Source organism: Haemorhous mexicanus, chromosome 6, assembly GCF_027477595.1.
Source record: "Haemorhous mexicanus isolate bHaeMex1 chromosome 6, bHaeMex1.pri, whole genome shotgun sequence".
Classification (NCBI taxonomy): Eukaryota; Metazoa; Chordata; class Aves; order Passeriformes; family Fringillidae; genus Haemorhous; species Haemorhous mexicanus.
The window spans coordinates 43,096,682-43,115,515 of NC_082346.1; the positions used below are offsets into that span (position 1 = coordinate 43,096,682).

Below are 18,834 nucleotides of genomic sequence, written 5' to 3' on the forward strand. Positions count from 1 at the left end.
TAGAATTATCTCAGCTGTAAATCCAAGCTGGGGACAGGGAAGAAGCAGGACAGAGGGTGCAAGCACTTCAATGGGCAGTGGGGGTGGGGATGAAAAGACTTGGAAGAAGAGCAAATAAGCAATGTGTCTGGGAATTGAAGAGGCCTCAAACGTGCTGGAGTAAGAACATAGGGGAGTTAGTTGTGCTGAGCCTCCTGAGGATGTAAAGAAAGCAAGTTCTCTCTGGTGTTTGCACAGACACTGTGCTGCCTCATGGTATGGAGTTCCCAGCACTTTCCCTTGCCCAGGGAACTGGCCCTGCAACTTCATGCTTTGAAGCTGAGCTTGTGAAGTGTTGTTGGTGAGCTGGCTGTGGGTCTGATACCCCCAGTGGTATCAGCTCCACAGTGAATTAGTAGTGGTCTGAGGACTACAGCTAGTAGCTTAAACAGTTGCACTGCCCCAGTGCCCCTTGCCTGTGCAGCCCAAGTGGCAAGAGAAGCAAGAGGGGACCAGCAGCACTCTCTGAGGATGGTGATTCTTCTTTAGGGATTTCTGCAGTAGTAGGGAGCTATGAACTACCCAGGCTCTGGCCAGTTGATGTCTCTGAAGCCTGGGTCTGGCCAGCCAGGATCCTAACCATACTGTTTTTCTCTGACTTACAGAAAGTGTTGCCAGAAGCCTACACTAATCCCATAGTCCTTGAGGAATCACGGCTGTGAAATGAAGGGGTGGCAAAGCTGGGAAATACAGCTCCCCTCATTCCCATCTTTTTTACCTGCACCATCCTCCTGTCACATGCATGCCATGGGAGGGGAGCAGCCTCAGGACAGGAGCCCTGTGAACTGCCTGTGGAGAGTGTGAAAGAGCAAAACAAGAGGGGGGTTGCTTTCGTCTGTTTTAGCCTTGCATCATGCTGTTCTGGCGTTTGGGAGGAAAAGTTGGGAAGATCTGTTGTATCCCCCCAGTCCCACTGTGTATGCTTGGAAAAAGCATATGTGCTGAGAGAAAAGCCACAGTACCAGGCTGACACTGAGCATGATGGTGGCACCTTGCATGTGGCTATGAGGTGAAAGGCAGAAGCTGGACCACACTTAACTCTGTGAACAGCCCTGAAAGAGCTGGCTCTAGAGAAAAGGGGTTGCTCTGCCTTTGTTTCCACGGTGCTCTGTGTTGCACAGGTAGTAGTAGAGGCCTCAGTACATTACCAGCAAGTGCAGAGCAGTGCACCAGCTGCTGCCAGCTCTTCTTTTATTATTTGGCTTTCCCAGATGAAGCACTTTAATCTGGATAAACTTCTACTCAGGGTTCACTGGGGATGTCCTGATGTTCCTACATATTAGGAGTAATTAAGAGATACCAATATGCTGCCTTCTAGCTTGAGGCGACAACTAGGTCTGCACCTAAATCTAGCTCATCACTACATTAGCAACAAAAGGGAGTCAAAACACTGTTTCCCTGGGCTGAGGACTGTGTCTTCATCCTTGATAATAAGGTGCCTTTTGCATGTTTCAACATTACATACAAACTTTCGTGAAGTGTTATATTGAGAAAACCAGCCAAGGCTATGTTGCTCTTCACAGCCACAGAGAGGGGTATGATGGGAATCCAGCTTTGCTCCAGTGTGGAAGCTTCCCACTTCATAAAAGAGAACAGGAGAAGGTGCCTACTTACCAGCATTTGTGTCTTACAGACACTGCCCATCTGTATGCTGTTTATTTTCTAAACAAAACTGTAGATCCTTTTATCACTTCTCCATCCTTTCCAGCATCCCACCCCTGCTGGAGACATCAAGTGTCCTAATATGCCTTAAATCATGCTGTTACTTATGTATTATTTGAGGCAGGGGACAAAAGCTGTACTGAGGTGGTCTGGTTAAAAATACTCCTCTCTGACAAACTGTTTTTAACAAAACTTTTTTTTTTTGGTGAAATTTTAACATTTTTGATACACTACATGTTGATACAGCCTGAGTTCAGTAAGTGCTTAGACAACACTCTCAGGCACATGGTGTGATTCTTAGGGGTCCTGTGCAGGCCCAGGAGTTGGGCCATGATCCTGATAAATTCCTTCCAATTCAGCATATTCTATGATTGAAGTCCTATCTTTGCTAGTTTGGGATTGAGGATGGGGATTTAGAATGATTTTCAATAGAAATTTTAATGTAAAATATAAACATTTTAAGTGTACAATGAAACCTGACATACTCATATTAAATGACTGGAAACAGTCTACATGTGGCTCATAAAATGTTCTGCAAAATGGAAGAATCATCTTTCTGCCCAGTGCTACTGTTGTATTCTTTTCCTTCCTTTGTTTCCTTTTTCTTCTGCATGTGAATTGTCTTCCCAGCTAGGAGTTCCTGCTGTTTTTTTTTTTTCTGCATTCGGCATGCTGCCCACTGTTTTGGGCATTATTTTCTCTAGGTCTAAGGAACCTGTTCCTGTTTTCTCCATCTTCTGTAGTTATAACTTACTACACAGGAAGCTGGGTCCTCGCTCACAGATTCATAGTTTGAGTTTGCTGTCACCAGCATGCTGCAGAAAGAGAGCATCAACAGCCCTCTTCATGTGTGTTATGTGAGCAGACCTGGAACTCTGTCAGGGAAAGGTAGGCTGGCTGTTGAGATGATGTATTCTGCAACATACAGTGGAAGGTGCTGTTGGCTCTGTTCTTCTAGCCACTGCTGTGTAGCAGAAAGACAAACATAGCCCACTGCAGTTTTTTGGCATTTATTAGAAATGGCCCCTGGGGAACACACACATGCAAGTTACACAGCAGTGCCAGGGGTAGCACCCATTCTTCTTTTTCTGGTCTAAAGTGTTCAGCACATCCTGGATAGTTCTGCACCTTGTCCCCACAGGTACCCCGGGAGAGAAGTCCTTAGTGCTTTGGGCAAGCTGGAGGCTTTGCCTGCTACCCAGGGAGTCAGTCACCAACTGCCTCCCTTAAGCTTTGACACAAACTCCTCTGGGCCTTGGTCTTTGACATAATCAGTTGAAATGTTGCCTGGACAAGACAAAAACAACTCAGTAATGACAGTGATTGACAGAGTCCAACATTGACCCACCAGCGGGACTGGTGTCCTGGAGAAGTTCAGCTGAGCTTTCGTGGAAGTCTGGCAGTGAAGGTAGAAGATGACACTGACCCACTAAAAGGCCTTCAACTTCAGTTTTTCTTCTTGTTTTGTGATAGTGCTTCTACCTCCAGGTACTGCAGTCCAATCAACATCCCCATAATAGAGAAACCTGTGATAGAGATAGAGGATGAGTTGTGTAGAAAACACTGGACAAGAGATGAAGCATTCCCTCCTGCCATCCCCTCAGCCCTTAGCTGCACAGGGAGTTTTTCTGGGCTGTCACAGCTCCAAGGAAAGTATGCAGGGGGAGGATGCAGAGCTCTACTTACTTGCTACCATGAGGGGTGCCATAACTCCAATTGTCAAGGCTGCAGTGTGGTATACGAAGACCTCAGAGAGGAAGTGAGCAAGGGCCAAAAAGAAGGTAAAGAGCGTGATGTGATAGAGGCTGTTGAAGAGCAGAAAAAAGCAGGTTATCATATCATACTATGGCCATGAATATGGCTGAGTGGAAAAAAAGGCAAACCTGCGTGCTTCCCCATCTGCTCTCACTGGCAGCACAGAGGGGACTTTGTCCCTTGCCTAGTGAGGTGCAAAATCTCCCTGGGCCACAGCTGAGAGGAGAATGGGGCAGCATGTTCAATGGTGCATTGAAAGTCACAGGCATTATTCTGGCCTGAAGGAAGGTGAAGAGGGGAGAGCATGCGTAGGGCACCAGTGAAATGAGAAGTATGTGCACACACAAAAAGAAGGTGAGAACTTGATGAGCAGAGAATTAGGGTGACAGGACTGGACTGACTTCAGGCTGCATCACCCAGTGTCTTCCCACCTGTGCTCTGCTACCCTCTATGGGCCACAGCTGTTGAAAAGGAAGCAGGTTCAAGAGATGCAAGATAAAATTCCTCAAAGAAACAACTGATTCTTGATAACTGGCATTGTGACCACCCCCTAAAAACATATCATTTAGCCCGTGAACCTCCCTCCCTCAGATAAGCCTAGGCAATCCAAGCACATACTGCCAGGTGAACAGTGACTTCTGCTGCAGGGCTGAGGGAAGCACTAACAAAAGCATTTTAGCAATCTCCAATAAAGGCTTTGTCTAGTACCTCAAGTCAGCTTGCTTGGAAACCCCTCTCAGAAACACTTCTGTTTAGCACAGGGAGAAATGGTGTGTCTCCCACTCAGCATCAGGCTGCCCCTCAGGCCTTGTTGTCAGCCCCAGGTAAGAGTGTAGGAAGGAAAGCAGCCGGTTCAGACCACTATAATGGGGCACCTAAAACTGTCCCAGTCTTTAGCTGAGCTGTCATAGTAAAAGAAGTATTGAGCATCAGTCACACCACAGCATTAGCAATTGCTTAATTAACAGAGCAGCGACGCCATTCAGAAACTGCTTTCTAAGCTGGAGCTCAGAAATTGGTAACAGTAAGAGAAGAAAGGTTCTCAGATCTGCCCATTTCTGACTGAGCTAAGAACAGAACTCAAACGTGCAGCTTGTCCCCACAGAGGAAGAAGAGGGTAGCAGCTACCGCACAAATCCCACACTGCTATTTGAGCTTCTTCAAGGGAATGCTGTCAACGCTACGGAAATTTCAGGAACAGCTTTTGATCCCCCCCCCTCCAGTGTGCCGCCCCTTAAGCTCAGGCTCTGTCTAGCAAGCAAACCAATGGATTTCTCGGGCGCTGCCTTACGTACGTCCTGTTACGGATGTCGATCGCGCAGAGGCAGCGGATCACCGATGACAACAGGGTCCAGACGCCGAAGGTCCGAGCCTGGAGCCCATTCACTGCGTAAAGGAGGGAGCACATGGAGACAACGCACGGCCCTGCCTGCTACCCCCAGTCCCGCCGTGGAGGCGCACGCCGGGGCAGCTCCCGGACCCCAGAGGTGGGATCCCGAGGACAGTCCAAGGCCCCCGGCTGGAAGGCGACCTCCTTCCAGGTGCCAGGGCGGCCGGCGCGGCGCTTACCGAGGCCGGGGCTGGCGGTGTACAGCTTCTCAGAGAGGAAGCCGTGATCGCGGAAGCTCTGCAAGGTATTCCCGGCGGCGATGACCGACACCATCACCAGCCAGCTGCGCAGCACGTTCAGGAACCGGCTCATCCTCCCGGCCGGCTCGAAGCGCGCCCGCCGGACCCAGGCCGAGTCCCCGCCCGTTACCGGCGGTGCTCCCGCCCGCGCCACCGCCCAGCGCTCCGATTGGCTGCTGCGCGCCGCTCCATGCGCGCGCCACGGCACGTAAGACCGCATCCCGCCAATCGGATCCTTCGCCCCGCGGGAGGCGTGCCCGTCTCGTCCCCGCCCACCTCGCGGGAGTAGGTGGGAGCGCCGGCAGGGGACGGAGTCGAATGCGCCTGCGCAGTGAGGCGGCGGGAGCGGCTGCGCGCCGGGGCGGGGCCGCCGCCCGTCGGTTGTTGTAGTAACGGGGAAGCGGCGGGAGGGGCCGGGGCTGCCTTGTGCGCCCGGCCCGGCGCGGCCCAGCTGTGCAGGGGCAGGTACGGCTAGCAGGGGGACACGCTGCCTTGGGTCCTCTCCACCGCTCTTGCTTCCTCTGGGGCCGCCGGAGGTCGCTGTGCTAGGCTGGGCCGCAGCCGTCCCTCCGGCCTGAGGGCCGCTCCTGCGCCGGTGGAGGCGTTACGGTGTCCGGCTGTCCCCGGGCGGTGGGGCGGTCTTGGCGGGCGTTTCCCGTTGGGCTGGGCCGGCCTGGCGTGGGTCTGTGGCCCGAGGCGAGGCAGGGCGGGGCAGGGACGCGCGTTACCGGTAAGTGCCCGAGTGGTTCTCACGGGCAAATGCGGAATTATCTGCTGGAAGGTGATGCTGCTTTCTGCACCCTCGTGGCTCGGAGGTGATGTTTAACAGATCACAGATGTTTAACAGACTTGTTGATAGTATTCTGAGAAATACGTACTGGCAGGAGGTGGTAGTTATCTGATAGCTCTTGCTGTCCTGCTCAGCTGTTCATTCCTGGTTTTAATCCTTATTGCAGGTAACTGCTCTTGCATCTAGGACTGGGCTGTATGAAAACTCCCAAAGGAAATGCCAGTTGGGATGGCTAAAGATCTGGAGGAAACTGGCTCATCCTCAGAGGAGGAAGAAGATCCTGTAGATGCACTGGAGTAAGTAGGAAAAAACCTCTGAACTGTTTCTATGTCCCTGTGCTTTCTGGTGGATCTTTAGTAGTTTGAAAAGAAAGATGCATTCCTTACCTTCCTACCTATGTAGTGGAAGATGATTTGTTTGGGCCTTACGCCAATGGGAAGGCTATCTACATCTGCAACCTAAAAGACCCCCACATTCATCAGGGTTGGATGTGCAGCTCTTCTTTGGCTGCTCTGAAGTCAATATTTTCATGGATTTCTTTCTGTCATGTTCCTAAAAGAGGAACATTTTTGATGATGTCTATGATGTCTGTCCCTTTTTTTTTTTTTTTTTTTTTTTTTTTTTTTTTTTTTTTGGCATATGTGGTTTTCTGGGGGGGCAGAGGTTTGTGTGGTTTTTCTTTTTTTTTTTTTTGTTTTTTTTTTAGTTTTTACTGCTGCAGAGATGAGTAGGTACAGTAGATTGATATACAATGCTTTATGCCCTGTCTCGTGATAACTCATTTACTAGACTTCATATTTCTTACTAGCAACAAGTCATTATGTTTGTTCCATCTTTGCTTGGTAACTTCTTTTAGCTTTGCTTGTGAAGGAGTTGCTCCCTTATTCTTTCCCATAGCAGAATCACTTTGTTTCACCTGGGCCTACGTCACTGTGTCCTGTTAGGGTTTTTTTGGATGTACATTGTGACTGAGTGCTCAGCTGCAGACTACAGTGACTTAAGACATTTAGAGAAATGTTGCTTCATAGCAAGTGGCTGGCTTGGGTTTGCTAGATCTTCATGGATGGAAAGGTCCAGAACTAGCTTCACCTGGAATGAAGCTGTAACAGTATGTCTGCATCAAGTGACCAGGGGTCATGCTAGGAATGAATGACTGTCACCTGGAGGATTGAGCCTTGCTGCAAATCCTCAGGATTTAGTGTAAACTCCTGTCTTGTTGCCTCAGCTCATTTTCCACTTACATAAGGCTCTGGCCTGTGGTGTAAATTCTGGAAGCTTCTTGGGTCTCTTCCAGTCTGAATAGCTAATTACACCCCAGTTGCAGATTTTTAAAAAAATATTTTGTAGAGGTAGTAGAAGCAGGTGGGAGTGCTGTGAAGTTAGTTTGTCTGGGTGGTGATGTTAGTAGCTTTGTTAAGAAGTCCAAGGCTACCCTTAAGAGCCCTTGTCCTAGCATCAGAAAGTTGCCCTTTTATCTCTGTTCCTTTGTTCTGAGTGTTGGAGGGGTTTTGTCTTGTGTAGCTTCTCCAAACCTTTGGCAGATAATGATCTTTCATGTTCTATAGATAAATGCTTTTGTATATCTCTGTCAGTCTTTGTATTTCTTCTTGTTAGTGTAGAGATGTCTCTCCAACCCCTCAGTCTCTGATTTCTCATGTTTAAAAAAAAATGTCAACTTTTTAATGTATTTAATTTCCTTGTGCAGTGTTTATAAGCAGCCCGAGTTTTATTTGCCTAGGGAGGTTGACAGTTTTTCTTTGTGTGATCCTAGAATTTGATAAAACAAGTTTTGATTTTTTTTTTTTTTTGGTATCTCCTTAATTCCTCTGAGGAGATGATATTTTCCGTTGTACTCTTGTTGTTCGATACAGAACTGATCAGTGCATCTCAGAGCCTGTAGCTTAAGTAGTGCACTGAGGGGCATCGTTCTTGAATTTTGATCTTGCATTCCACTGTATCTTACAGGAATTGAAAGGGAAGAATACACAGCTTTATTCATTGTGTTAAGCCAAGTCAATTCTAGTCTTTTAAACTCTGCATTATTGCTTTTCTTGTGTACTTCAGACTCCAGTATTACAGCCAGGCTGACTGCACTGATCTGCAGTTCTAAAATTGGAGGCTGGAACCTGTGTTGCAAGATCTGGTTATGTGGATACCAGCAATTGTGGTTTATCATGAATTATAGATCTCATTTTCAGGCTATAAATTCAGAAAACTGTAGCTGTGAAAGCTCATGAGGCCTCTCCTAAATTGTACCCACTAAAATAAATACAGAATTAAACAGAACTCAAACTGGCAAGACCAACTCAAAAAGAGGGTGATCTGGAAGATTCCCTTTATAGCTAAGTACCAAGGGTGCTGTATTGCATTTGTGTGGCCAGGTTTTGGTAGTGGGGGGGCTGTGGTGGTGGGTTCTGTAAGAGGTTGCTAGAAGCTTCCTCCATGTCTGACAGAGCCAGTGCTCCAATAGGGACCTGCCACTGGTTAAGATGGAGTCCAGGAATTATGGTAGAAACACCACTGTAATAACATATCTATGAAGAGAAAAAAGAAGATATTGTATAAGATATTTGGGTAATAGTGCTCAGAAAAGAGAGGAGTGAGAATATGTGACAGGAAGAGCTCTGCAGCCACTAAGGTCAGAGGGCAAGGAGCTGCTCCAGGTGCCAGAGATGGGATTCCCTGCAGTCTGTGGTGAAGACCATGGTGAGGTAGCTGTGCCCCTGCAGTCCATGAATATGTGTGGGGGTGCAGAGATCTACCTAGAGCTCATGGAGGAGCCCCACACTGAAGGAGGTGTATGCTCAAAAGAAGGTTGGGATCCCATGGAAAGTCTGCGCTGGAAAGGCTCCTGGGAGAGACCTCCAGACCCATGGAGAGAGGAGCCTACCCTGGAGCAGATTTGCTGACAGGACTTGTAGCCCTGTGGGGAACCCATGGTGGAGCAGCTTTTTCTTTAAGTACTTCACCCTGTGGACAGGGATGCATGCTGGAGCAGTTCATGAAAAACTGTAGCCCGTGGACAGGATTCACACTGGAGAAGTTTGTTATGGACTCTGCTGTGGGAGGGACCCCACAGTGGAGCAGGATATGGGCTGAGGAGGAAGCAATGGCAGAAACAACATGTGATGAACTGGCTGTAAGCCCCATTCCACATTTCCCTGCACTGCTGAGGGGAAGGAGGTAGAGATTCAGGAATAAAGTTAAGCTTGGGAAGGAGGGAGAGGTGGGGGAAAGGTGTTTTTAAGATTTGATCTATTTCTAATTATCCTGCTCTGATTTTGATTGGTAATAAGTTCAATTAGTTTCCACAACTTGAGTCTTTTTTTTTTTTTCTTTGACTGTAACTGGGAGTGATCCCTCCCTGCCTGTAACTTATGAGTCTTCTGGTAAATTTTTTCTTACCTGTCCAGCTGTGGAAGGGAATGATGGAGCAGCTTTGGTGGGTACCTGGCATCTAGCCAGGGTGCAACCTGGAACCACCACAGATGCCTAGCATGTGTGTGTGTGTGTTGAGTCAGCACAGGCAGGGCTTAGGGACAACCGCAAGGCTGCATCTGAAATGCAAAGAGTAAATTTCTTTTCGTTACCTTGCTGACTGGGGGATCCCCAAAGCAGCAAGCCGAGGCAGTCACTGTGGAGCTTGGTCCTTGCTAGAGAATCACTGAAGCTGCTGCTCATTTTTCAGGGATTCTTGCCAGGTGCATTTTACTACTGTGCTTTGACCTTGCCCGCCATAGGGTAGGAGTCTCAAGCATGTTTGATAGAGTGCCATGAAGTCTTCTGCAGTGCTGTGCTATCTGACTTCAGATTTTCTGTTTGTGAAACACACCAAGACAACAGTTAATATGTCATGTGTATTTTTCTACACCCAAGCTGTAAGTCACTGGGGCATGTTTACAGTCCTCCTCACTAATCTTCCACTATTTCCCCCAGTGGGTTTGCTTATGTCCTGTCCACAGGCTAGGAGGGTAAGTATGGAGAATTGCTGTGTCATTGTTGTAACTAACGGCTGCATGTATGAGGCTCAGCAGTTGCTTATGCTGACTGTCTTGTCATTTCAGGGGTCATCCATGTATCAAGTGGACAGGTGGTGGCTGCAGGCGGGTCCCTGTCTTGGTGTTTCATGCTGAAGCCATTCTGGCTAAGGACAGCTACCTCCGTCTAATTGGAGGTGGGTGCTACTACGTGCCAGCTGGGAAATAAAGCAACCAGCCCCACAGTTGAACAATAATAAGCTGTAGTAACAAATTTGAGTCTACAGCCTCACAAGCCCTAGAAGGCCATAAACAAAATGGTTCCTGTCAGCACTTGAGCTGGGAGACCAAACCTGCCTAGGTCAAGTAAGGGAGAGCCTCTAAAGAGGCTGGGTTCTAATAAACAGTCACTTTGGATTTGAAAAGTTAGTACTTGTGGGTGTGTACAGCTGGGAGCTTGTTCTGGATGTGCTGAGTTGGAGAAAAGCTAAAATGTACTCAGCTTTCTTTTGTGAAGGTGCTGACACTTCTTTCTTCTCTTGCTTTTCATTTCTTAGGTAATTGGTGCTTTCGTTTCTAATATCCTATCCAAGCAGAAATGCTTCTGGCTCATTGGGTAAGGGGTGGAGAAGGTGTTTTTTATATGTGGAAACTCCCGATCCTTTTCATGTGAGTTACAAATGTGCTTGGATGGTGCCAGAAGCTGATGGTAATAGTAACTCACATTTTTACTGGAGTGTGAGGTCTCTTCTGCTTTTTCTCACACAGTTTAATGAGTTTACTGCTGAATAGTGCAACTTGTTAAATTTCCTCCAGCGCTGTCTTGTTCCCGATTATGATACTTCTTGATTTTTGATTTACTTTCGTTGACAGAACACATTTCCTGAAGTTTAATCTAATCTTCACCCTTTTATTCTCAGTTTGAATACATTTGTAAACTGCCTTTTCTAGGCAGTTCTGTATTCTAGTGCTGCAATTTCTTTCTCTACTGTCTTTGAACTCTTTTTTTGGATTGCCACATCCTTTTATATTACAACTGACCTCTAGTCTTTCTACTTGCTTTTGTTTTATCTTATTCCTCTGGGGCTTATTGCCTTTGTTTTTATGACTTTCTACTTCCATAGTAAGTTTTTATTTTCTTGTACTATTTACTTCATTTTTCACTGCATTTGCAGTTATTTGCTGGAAGATTGGTACAGGTGAATGAGATGTGAACAAAAATTCAGTGCTTCCTTTCGGGTTTTCAGGATGTAAAAGTGATCACATAAGCAAGCCATAACAATGAGGGGCATTAGACATAATTACTTTTAGCTAGAAATACCAATGTTGACTAGAGAAGAAATCTGAAATAATGTTTGGAGTGTTGTAAAGCAGTCTATATAATGGAATGTTAGCCTGAAAAATACCCAGATTTTTTTTTTTTTATCCTGTGCTTTATTTTTATGTGATGGGGTTCTGTGCTGCTACTATATTATACCTAAGGATTGATGTAAGTCAGTTCAGTGATGCTGATGTTGGCATTTCCTATCTCCCTTTGCCTGTTATGTGCTACTACTCTCTGTGAATTAAGTGCAGCTGTACTGTCTGAGTCTTTTTCTTTGGTAGCATGACTTTGGTTTATTCTCCCAGGTGCAGACTTTAATCCTGTGTCTCTCTGCCTCCTCACAGAGCGCTTCCACATGTCCTATAAGATTGTGCGGACAGATAGCCGGCTGGTTCGGAGCATTCTGACTGCCCATGGATTCCATGAAGTGAGTGCAATAAACTTCTGATTTTGTGCTGGGCTGGGAGGTGATCATAATGTTTTTAGATTTTGTGGTTTTTTTTGTTTTTTTTTTAATTCTGCAGCGTTGGAACCAGGAAGTTGCTGTGGTAGTGGCTTCCCTTGAGGTTTTTAGTTTTGTCTTTTAATGTACTCTTTTACTCAGACTGAAAATACGTCATTTTGATCCCTCAAAGGAGAACCCATTAGTCTTAAGCCTTCAAAAATAGGGGAAAAGAAATGCTGAAGTTTGGTCATGTGATGCTTTTAAAGCATCACACCCTTGGGAAGATCTGAAGGATTTAATTTCTCAGCCTTTACAAGCTTTCAGAAGTATTGATGTAGTATTTCACACTTTTCTTCTAGTGCCTGTGTTACTCTAAAGAATGTTCTGTATGCAACTAATGACAATTTGAGAGATGTATAGGGTTGATTTTTTTTTTTCCAGAATAGCAGCAACTTAAGGAATTGATCTGACTAGTTTCCTGAAAGATTAAAACTGCTTTACAAACTGTGTTTAAACCATCTATGAAAATAACAGTCTCACAACTTTGTTTAAAAAATCTGACATGGTTATTTCCCAGCATGGGAGTACTTTAGGAATACCTCCAGCAGTTTGGCTGGAGTTGCCCTTATATTAGAGATAGCAGAGGAGACTGTCTTAGGCTAGAGTTGCTTTGGCCTTGTAGATCTAGGGACAAAGTGGTATTGCTCTTCATTAGTTCAACGTTTTTGTATGTGGTGTTTTTTATGCTGCTTTTTAGGTTCACCCTAATAGCAGTGATTACAATCTCATGTGGACAGGATCACACTTGAAGCCCTGTTTGCTGCGTTCCCTTACAGATGTTCAGAAAGTCAACCATTTCCCTAGGTAAGGCCTCGATACCATGTTTTGTTGAACATCATTATGGTGATTTGCAAAAACCTGAACAGATAGCCCCCAAAAAGTAGAGCATATGTGCTACTGTAAAATCCCAACAGACAGGGCCACTGCCACATTCTGTCTTTATTTTTAACGGTCTTTGGGGTTTTCAGGGAATAGTATATCAATGAAAATCTTGTCTGTAGCCCAAATATTGGTTTTACAATTTTTTTTCTTTATTTGATGAGAAATTATTTGTGACTTCGGTTTTTAGTTAGAGGGATGGTCCTACGTCCCCTGCTAAAGTTTATATACCACCGTTATAACAGGTTAGTTTATAACCACTGTTATAACAGGTTGGTTTACAATCACCATTATAACAGGTTGCTGTGCTTCAGTCTGTCTTGGGAATTGCAAGAAGTGCCACAAATGATATTAATACAGCCATAAGGTAGAGGCAGTAAAGCTTGAGAGTCAATTAGGGTTTAGACATCTGACAGGTTAGGGCTTAGACATCTAACAAAGCTACAGATACTTCAGTGACTAGGACAAATGGTTGCTGTAATGTTGGGGAATAAATAGATACAGTCTATCTACATTGTTTTGGGACTCCAGGTCGTATGAACTGACACGAAAGGACAGGCTATACAAGAATGTCTGCCGAATGCAGCTCACCCATGGGTTCAAGACATTCCATATCTTACCTCAGACCTTCATCCTCCCAACAGAGTACCAGGAGTTCTGCAGTAAGTGAATGGATGATGATGCCCAGATATAAAACAAAATAATGGGATGTGGGGGGGAAGGGAATTATTTTTGATATCCTAGCCTTTTGATCATGCCAGTGGTTAAGGTAACAAAATTAGAGGAAGCTGGGAACACAGTAGAAAAGGTCCACATGATTTCTTTATGTAGTATCTACTGTTCTGTTTACTTCATGCCTGTGTAAGTTTCCGAAAAACGGATGTGGGGTTAAGGCTCCAAAATGGAGGAGTTTTTATATGCACAATGTTATTGATGATCAGCTTCACAATATTGCTGCCTAATGCCTGGGAGTACTCAAGTGAGAAGTGCCAGAAGGAGGCTTAGGGCAGAAGAATGAATCTATCAGAGCACCGTGGGGGGCTTTAGGGAAGGGCTGTAATAATTGCAGTGATTCCAAAGGGGTGAAATAGCACATCAGAAAAGTAGACTTTGATCTCTCCCTGTGGAGTTCTCTAAAGCATTTACCATAGGCAACATTCTGGATTCTTGCTCTGCTGTTAATAAGCAAAATGGAAAATGTTGCAGACTTGTGCTGTTTTCTTTTAACCAGATACCTATTCTAAGGACAGAGGCCCATGGATAGTGAAGCCTGTGGCCTCTTCCAGAGGTCGAGGTGTCTACCTGATAAATAACGTAAGTGTTCACTGAAAGTACTGCTCTTCAGTAACAGTGTCTTCAAAACTATGTTGGCTTCCGGGCAAGAGGCATGGAGGCATCTAACTGGACACTGGCCTTACTCTCAATTTCAGCCATATATATTGGTGAGCAATTCAACAGCCCTGACAGCTTGAAAGGCCTGCCTGGGCCTATGCTGTGTAACCAAAAGCAGTCTATCTCTTTGTATGCTGTGCTCATCTTGCAATCTACCTGCAAGTCTTAGCTTATTAGGAGCTGAGACAGTTTAGGAAGCTGTGCTGCTTCATGCTTTCTTTGTGGGTGACAGTAGGCTGACCTTGTGGAGATTTCCAGAACTCTCCTTAGTTGTTTTCCTGTGTGACCTAAAACAGTCCTCAAACAGACCCCTTGTCTCACACCCATGTAAAAAGACCAGTTAAAATGAGCCTTGCTAAAGTGGGAAGCGTATCAGTCTTAAAGCTATGTTATCTAAAGGCCTGAGTGTCCTTCCTGAGATGTAATGGGGATAGTTCTTTGAAATCAATGTGCAGGTTGTAGTGCCTTTTGCCATTTGTGAGCTTTGCAGGGAGTTAGGTTGTCATAGGTAACAAATACATCTGAACTGGAGCCAAACACATGAGGGGATTCCAATACATATGCTCAACAGCAAAATGACTGTTGAGTCATTTTGTTTTCACTCATTCAAAACCTCTTTAGCCTTCCCTGCACTGAAGGGGTCATGCTGCCTCATCTGTTCTGTACTTGGATCATTTCCCATAAAATAAGGGAGCAATTCGCCAAGTGTATGAGGTAAGTATTTCCAGAGCTACATTCAGTTTTTTCTTTGCTTGAAAGGGAGGAATGAGCTCAGGCTCACATGGCAGTTGGCCATGACCTGGGGAAAATACCCTTCTGGGACCAATATCCCTTTGTGTATTTCTGTTTGAGAAACACTGCAGCTAGTTTGGCCCACAGGCCAGTTTCCTTTAGTGTGATGCCATTAAAAGAGTTTCTTTTAGAATTTCATCACAAAAGTTTTTGAAAACAACAAAACCCCTCCAAACAAATAAACCTTTGCATTTCCTGGATCCATATAGAACAGTGTGTCACTTTTGTGTGATATTCTGAGGGAAGTTGAGCTTGTTCTCTCATGTTCTATATAAGCATTTTATATACTTAGGTTTTCTGCTCATCATGCTGGTGTTGTGGCTGAATTAGATACAAAATTGAATAAAGGCAGAATCCTGTGATTCTCTTGCCTCTTGCAAACTGAAGGCAAGAAGCTGTTGTGCAAGAAACTGGTTACAAGAGCGCCTTGCATACAGCAAAAAGTTAAAGCTTTTTCAACAGATCCCATAACTTTGAGACACGTATTTGTCATAGTTTGAGCTTTCTGTTTTTACCTACAAGTGTAGCTTCTTTTGGGTACAGGAGCTCCTGCTGTGAAATGAGACTCAGTAGGAGGTAGGTAAAAGGGTTCGATACCAGCCCAGGATGTAGTTGTAAAGATGACAAGTTGAATTCTTTTCTTCACTTGTGGTTTCCTCTCCATCTGCAGTTATATACTCCATCCTGGGTCTTCTAAACCCCTTCTCCATGTGTTTAGTTAAACCTTTGAGAAGCAAACAGAGTAACAATTACTCCTTAGCTGTGGGAGTTTTTTTTCTCTGCCTATTTTACATCATTGCCATGTGGCTGTTAAATCTATAGGCTACTCTGAGTATTTTACTGGTAAATTCATGAGCAGGTTTTTTGGCAATGTAATCATTCTCTTTAGTATCTAATTATCTTAAATATGTTGTGACTGACAGTTCTGTGTAGGTACACAGTTTGTGGTAATTAGAATTGGGGCTGTGGCTGTGCCTCATCCCCAATGGGTACAGCTGTGAGAAGCAGGTGAGCAGCACTGACAGCAATGAGCCATGGAGTGCCCAGGTGCACTGACCAACCACCAAAGGGAACAGAGGGCACACAGGTGCAATGCTTGAACATCAGGGGTATAAAAGGTTGGGGTAAAGAGCAAGAAGGGCAGATGCCTGAAGCCTTCTGATGTGGTATGGTGTTACTCTGTATGGGTTGAACCCTTCTGATACTGAATGGTGATACTCTGTGTATGGTGGCTGTCTTGACTGTGTCATGTGCTGTGACAGTTATGTTTTTTCATTTTGGTTTTATTTCTTCCTTCCCCAGACATAGTTATTGGTACAGGGTGGCTGTACCAACCTCCTTTAGGAAGGAAAGGCATGAAAAAATGGTGGATTTGATCTAATTTCTTCTTATTCCTTACATCTGCTGTTTTTTCACTCTTAAATTCTCTGTTCTTTTGCAGCCAAACCAAATTGTAGTGGAAGACAACATCTTGGTGTCTCGTTACATCAGCAATCCCTTGCTCATAGATGGTGAGTGTGCTTAGGAATTGCTTTTCTCCCTTCCCCCAACCCTGCATCTGAGGATATCTGCAACCTCTGGAGGAGTTTAGTTGAATAATTGAGTGGTCTAGCATCAGACAAATGTAACTAGAGAATTCATTAAAACGTGGACGCTTTACAACTGGGATAGGTTCAGGCACCTATGTCAGCAGCAGATAATGGTTTATTGCTCAGAGAGTCTGTTAAAATTCCTCAACTAGTTATGATGTCTGAAAGATATTTGCAGTCACTGACTCTTGACAACTGTATTTCAGATTTCAAGTTTGATGTGCGTCTCTATGTTCTGGTTACATCCTATGATCCCCTTGTCGTCTATCTCTACGAGGAAGGATTGGCCAGGTATGGGAGAAGTCTTTGTTTTTTGATGTACCTGCACTTGGTGATCCAGACATTTCTTGGCTTGCCTCGCCTCTCTACTCCTGTAACAATAGTAAGACAAGGAAAGTGCCAGTTAGGGAATTCTGCAGAGTTTAAGTAGATGATACTTCATTGTGCTGTGTCCCATCAGGTTTCTTCATATAGGTTATAGGATCTTGAGTGAGGGGTTTTATTGTTTTTATAGATAATTGATAAAGCAAGCTTTCAACTCTCAAGGGTTAAATGGCCAAACAGATTGTCACTGGCATGTTCATTATCAAGGCTGAGTTCTTCTTGAAACTTGGGATTGTTGATACTGTGGTGCCTCTTCTCTCTTCTCTGAGGGGAAGGGAAATGAAGCTTTCTCAAATTTGTCCTAAAAAAAGTAGTTGCAGACCTGTTAATGAATGAGCTCAGTGACTCATTCATTTCAATGACTGTTCTAAATTTTAGGTCAGCATTTATTTTTCTGCTGTATCTTTGTAGTGGTTTTAGGCTAGCTTGCTGTTTTTACCCTGCAAGATAACAAATTTCCTTTGCATGTAAGTCATGAAAGATACCTAGAATCAATCCTGTTAGGAATTCTACCAAAAATACCTGTTTTTGCTTTGTCCTAGAAGTTTAGGAAAATATTTATCTGTAGTAACTAATGGATTTGAAGCAATCACCCCTCTGAATTCCCAACAGATCAGAATTTTAACTGTGCTGATGTTTGAGAAAAGAGCACCACACAACTGTCTTTAGAAACAGTTTTAAGTAATGCCATATCATTCTTACTAGCACATCTGATGTATTCAGAATATCTCTAGGATTCATGCCTGACATGGCTCTGACTTGGGTAGATACTGAATTCAAGTTCTTTGTCTTAAGAAGATAATGAATCCCAAAGAATACATAAATAATGATCCCACAAGAAGTATCCATTAAATTGATGAACACCTTTCAGGTGTGTTATGATGTGCCTCTGCCTGCAAGGTAATGTGAATGCATTTTTTCCTTAAAAGGAGGCAGAAAGAGGAAACCTATCTTTGTAAGTAGAAAGCTTAACAACTATTTTCACTTTAGAAAGGGAGCCTTAAAGATGCCAGTCATGCAAGACTTTTCTCTTGGGAACTGGCAGCTAAATTCTTAGCTACTAATAATTGCATGTTTTTGGAAAGCGAAGGGGGAAACAAGATAGCATAGAATTCCAGCATGTTCTCAGAATGGGCAGTACAGAGCAGGCCTTCAAAAGTAGGATTTGCACCATCATTAATATCTTAAAGGTGGTTCTGCTGATCTTGTAACAAAGGAGTTTCAAGAGAGATGTCTGGGCTATGGAGAGGAACTCTGGTTCTGTTATTAAACATCAACAGCCCACTGAGCAGTTTCAGCTGATGTGTCAGCTATGACTAAACACTTGTAAATGCTTTCACATGATAGCTGTACGTTTATTGAAGACAGTGTCTTTAATTATCCTTAAGCTTTTCCCATCTACTCTGGCTGTACAGCTGATATGTTCATGCTGCAAGTGCTGGCAAGCTCTCTCTGGAGGAAGAGGCTTAAGATGAGCAGAGGCTGGTAAAACTTTAGGTGGTCTGTTCTGGGTGGCCTCCAGATGGCACTAGTGGTCTTCAGTTGCAGCGATTTGTGTTTTCCCCATACCCTGCATTTGCAGATTCAGTTAGTGAGAGGGAAAGAACCTGGAGTTACTGAATTATGGCTTCCTATTTAGCTGTTTTGCCATTCATTTTAGTGGGAGTTATGTGCTGGGAGAGACCATTGTATTGCCTCACATAGTGTAATGCTTTGGTTTAAAGCTGGGACAAAAGTTTAGCTCTGCAGGGGGAGGGAAGCTGCTTTTACCCTTGGTGAGTAGAAGCTGCTTTTAATACTTTGCTTAAGGAATAAAAAACCCATGCTGCTTAAGGGTAGAAACAATTTCTAGCAGAGAACTGGAAGGTAATGTCAGTGCCTGGAATCAAAGGTGTTATGGAAGCAATCCAAGGTGAAAAATAGCAGCAGAACAAAGCAATCTGGTTTTGGAACCTCAGCTGCTGCTTGTAGTGTACTCTGGTGACTTCAGTGTTTTGAATTTGCTTTCTGAAGGCAGATAGTCTCTGAAGTGTAGTAAGGATGACCGAGCTTGGTGTTTTAATTTTTTGTTTCCATTTTCTTAGTCTGTCTGAAAGGTCATGTTCCTCTCTAGTGTT

The 18,834-nt window shown here is 44.6% G+C and overlaps 3 protein-coding genes across 9 annotated transcripts in view; 2 read left to right on the forward strand and 1 right to left on the reverse strand.

Moving 5' to 3' along the window:
• Positions 1–2,229, forward strand: part of FLVCR2 (FLVCR choline and putative heme transporter 2) — a 32,482-nt gene extending 30,253 nt beyond the window's left edge. For both annotated transcript variants that reach the window (XM_059850019.1, XM_059850020.1), the window contains one exon: positions 645–2,229. Coding sequence is in view for 1 of the 2 variants with exons in the window: in XM_059850020.1 (XP_059706003.1) it covers positions 645–701 (57 nt within the window). In the remaining variant the exon portion in view is untranslated. The remainder of the gene's footprint in view (positions 1–644) is intronic.
• A 466-nt stretch (positions 2,230–2,695) lies between these two features.
• On the reverse strand, positions 2,696–5,235 carry ERG28 (ergosterol biosynthesis 28 homolog). The gene is made up of 4 exons (XM_059850022.1): positions 5,026–5,235; positions 4,752–4,842; positions 3,388–3,506; positions 2,696–3,227 (listed from the first exon to the last, which is right to left on the reverse strand). The coding sequence occupies exons 1-4, from the start codon at positions 5,156–5,158 to the stop codon at positions 3,148–3,150; spliced, it is 423 nt and encodes a 140-aa protein (XP_059706005.1). The 5' UTR covers positions 5,159–5,235; the 3' UTR covers positions 2,696–3,147.
• Positions 5,236–5,347: 112 nt separating this feature from the next.
• Positions 5,348–18,834, forward strand: part of TTLL5 (tubulin tyrosine ligase like 5) — a 129,190-nt gene continuing 115,703 nt past the window's right edge. Inside the window, exons 1-9 of one of the 6 annotated variants that reach the window (XR_009486985.1) lie at positions 5,348–5,550; positions 6,042–6,171; positions 9,940–10,049; positions 11,521–11,603; positions 12,379–12,485; positions 13,092–13,222; positions 13,792–13,874; positions 16,186–16,255; positions 16,540–16,624. Coding sequence is in view for 5 of the 6 variants with exons in the window: in XM_059850018.1 (XP_059706001.1) it covers positions 6,092–6,171; positions 9,940–10,049; positions 11,521–11,603; positions 12,379–12,485; positions 13,092–13,222; positions 13,792–13,874; positions 16,186–16,255; positions 16,540–16,624 (749 nt within the window). In the remaining variant the exon portion in view is untranslated. The other 5 variants (XM_059850018.1, XM_059850017.1, XM_059850013.1 and 2 more) reach the window with 5 other exon arrangements.

Coding starts and splice junctions, on each gene's coding strand:
- ERG28 (XM_059850022.1), bottom strand. CDS start 5,158: ATGAGCCGGTTCCTGAACGTGCTGCGCAGCTGGCTGGTGATGGTGTCG. Junction 4,843..5,025: donor CACCGCCAGCCCCGGCCTCG/GTAAGCGCCGCG, acceptor TCCTTTACGCAG/TGAATGGGCTCCAGGCTCGG. Junction 3,507..4,751: donor ATCGACATCCGTAACAGGAC/GTACGTAAGGCA, acceptor GCTCTTCAACAG/CCTCTATCACATCACGCTCT.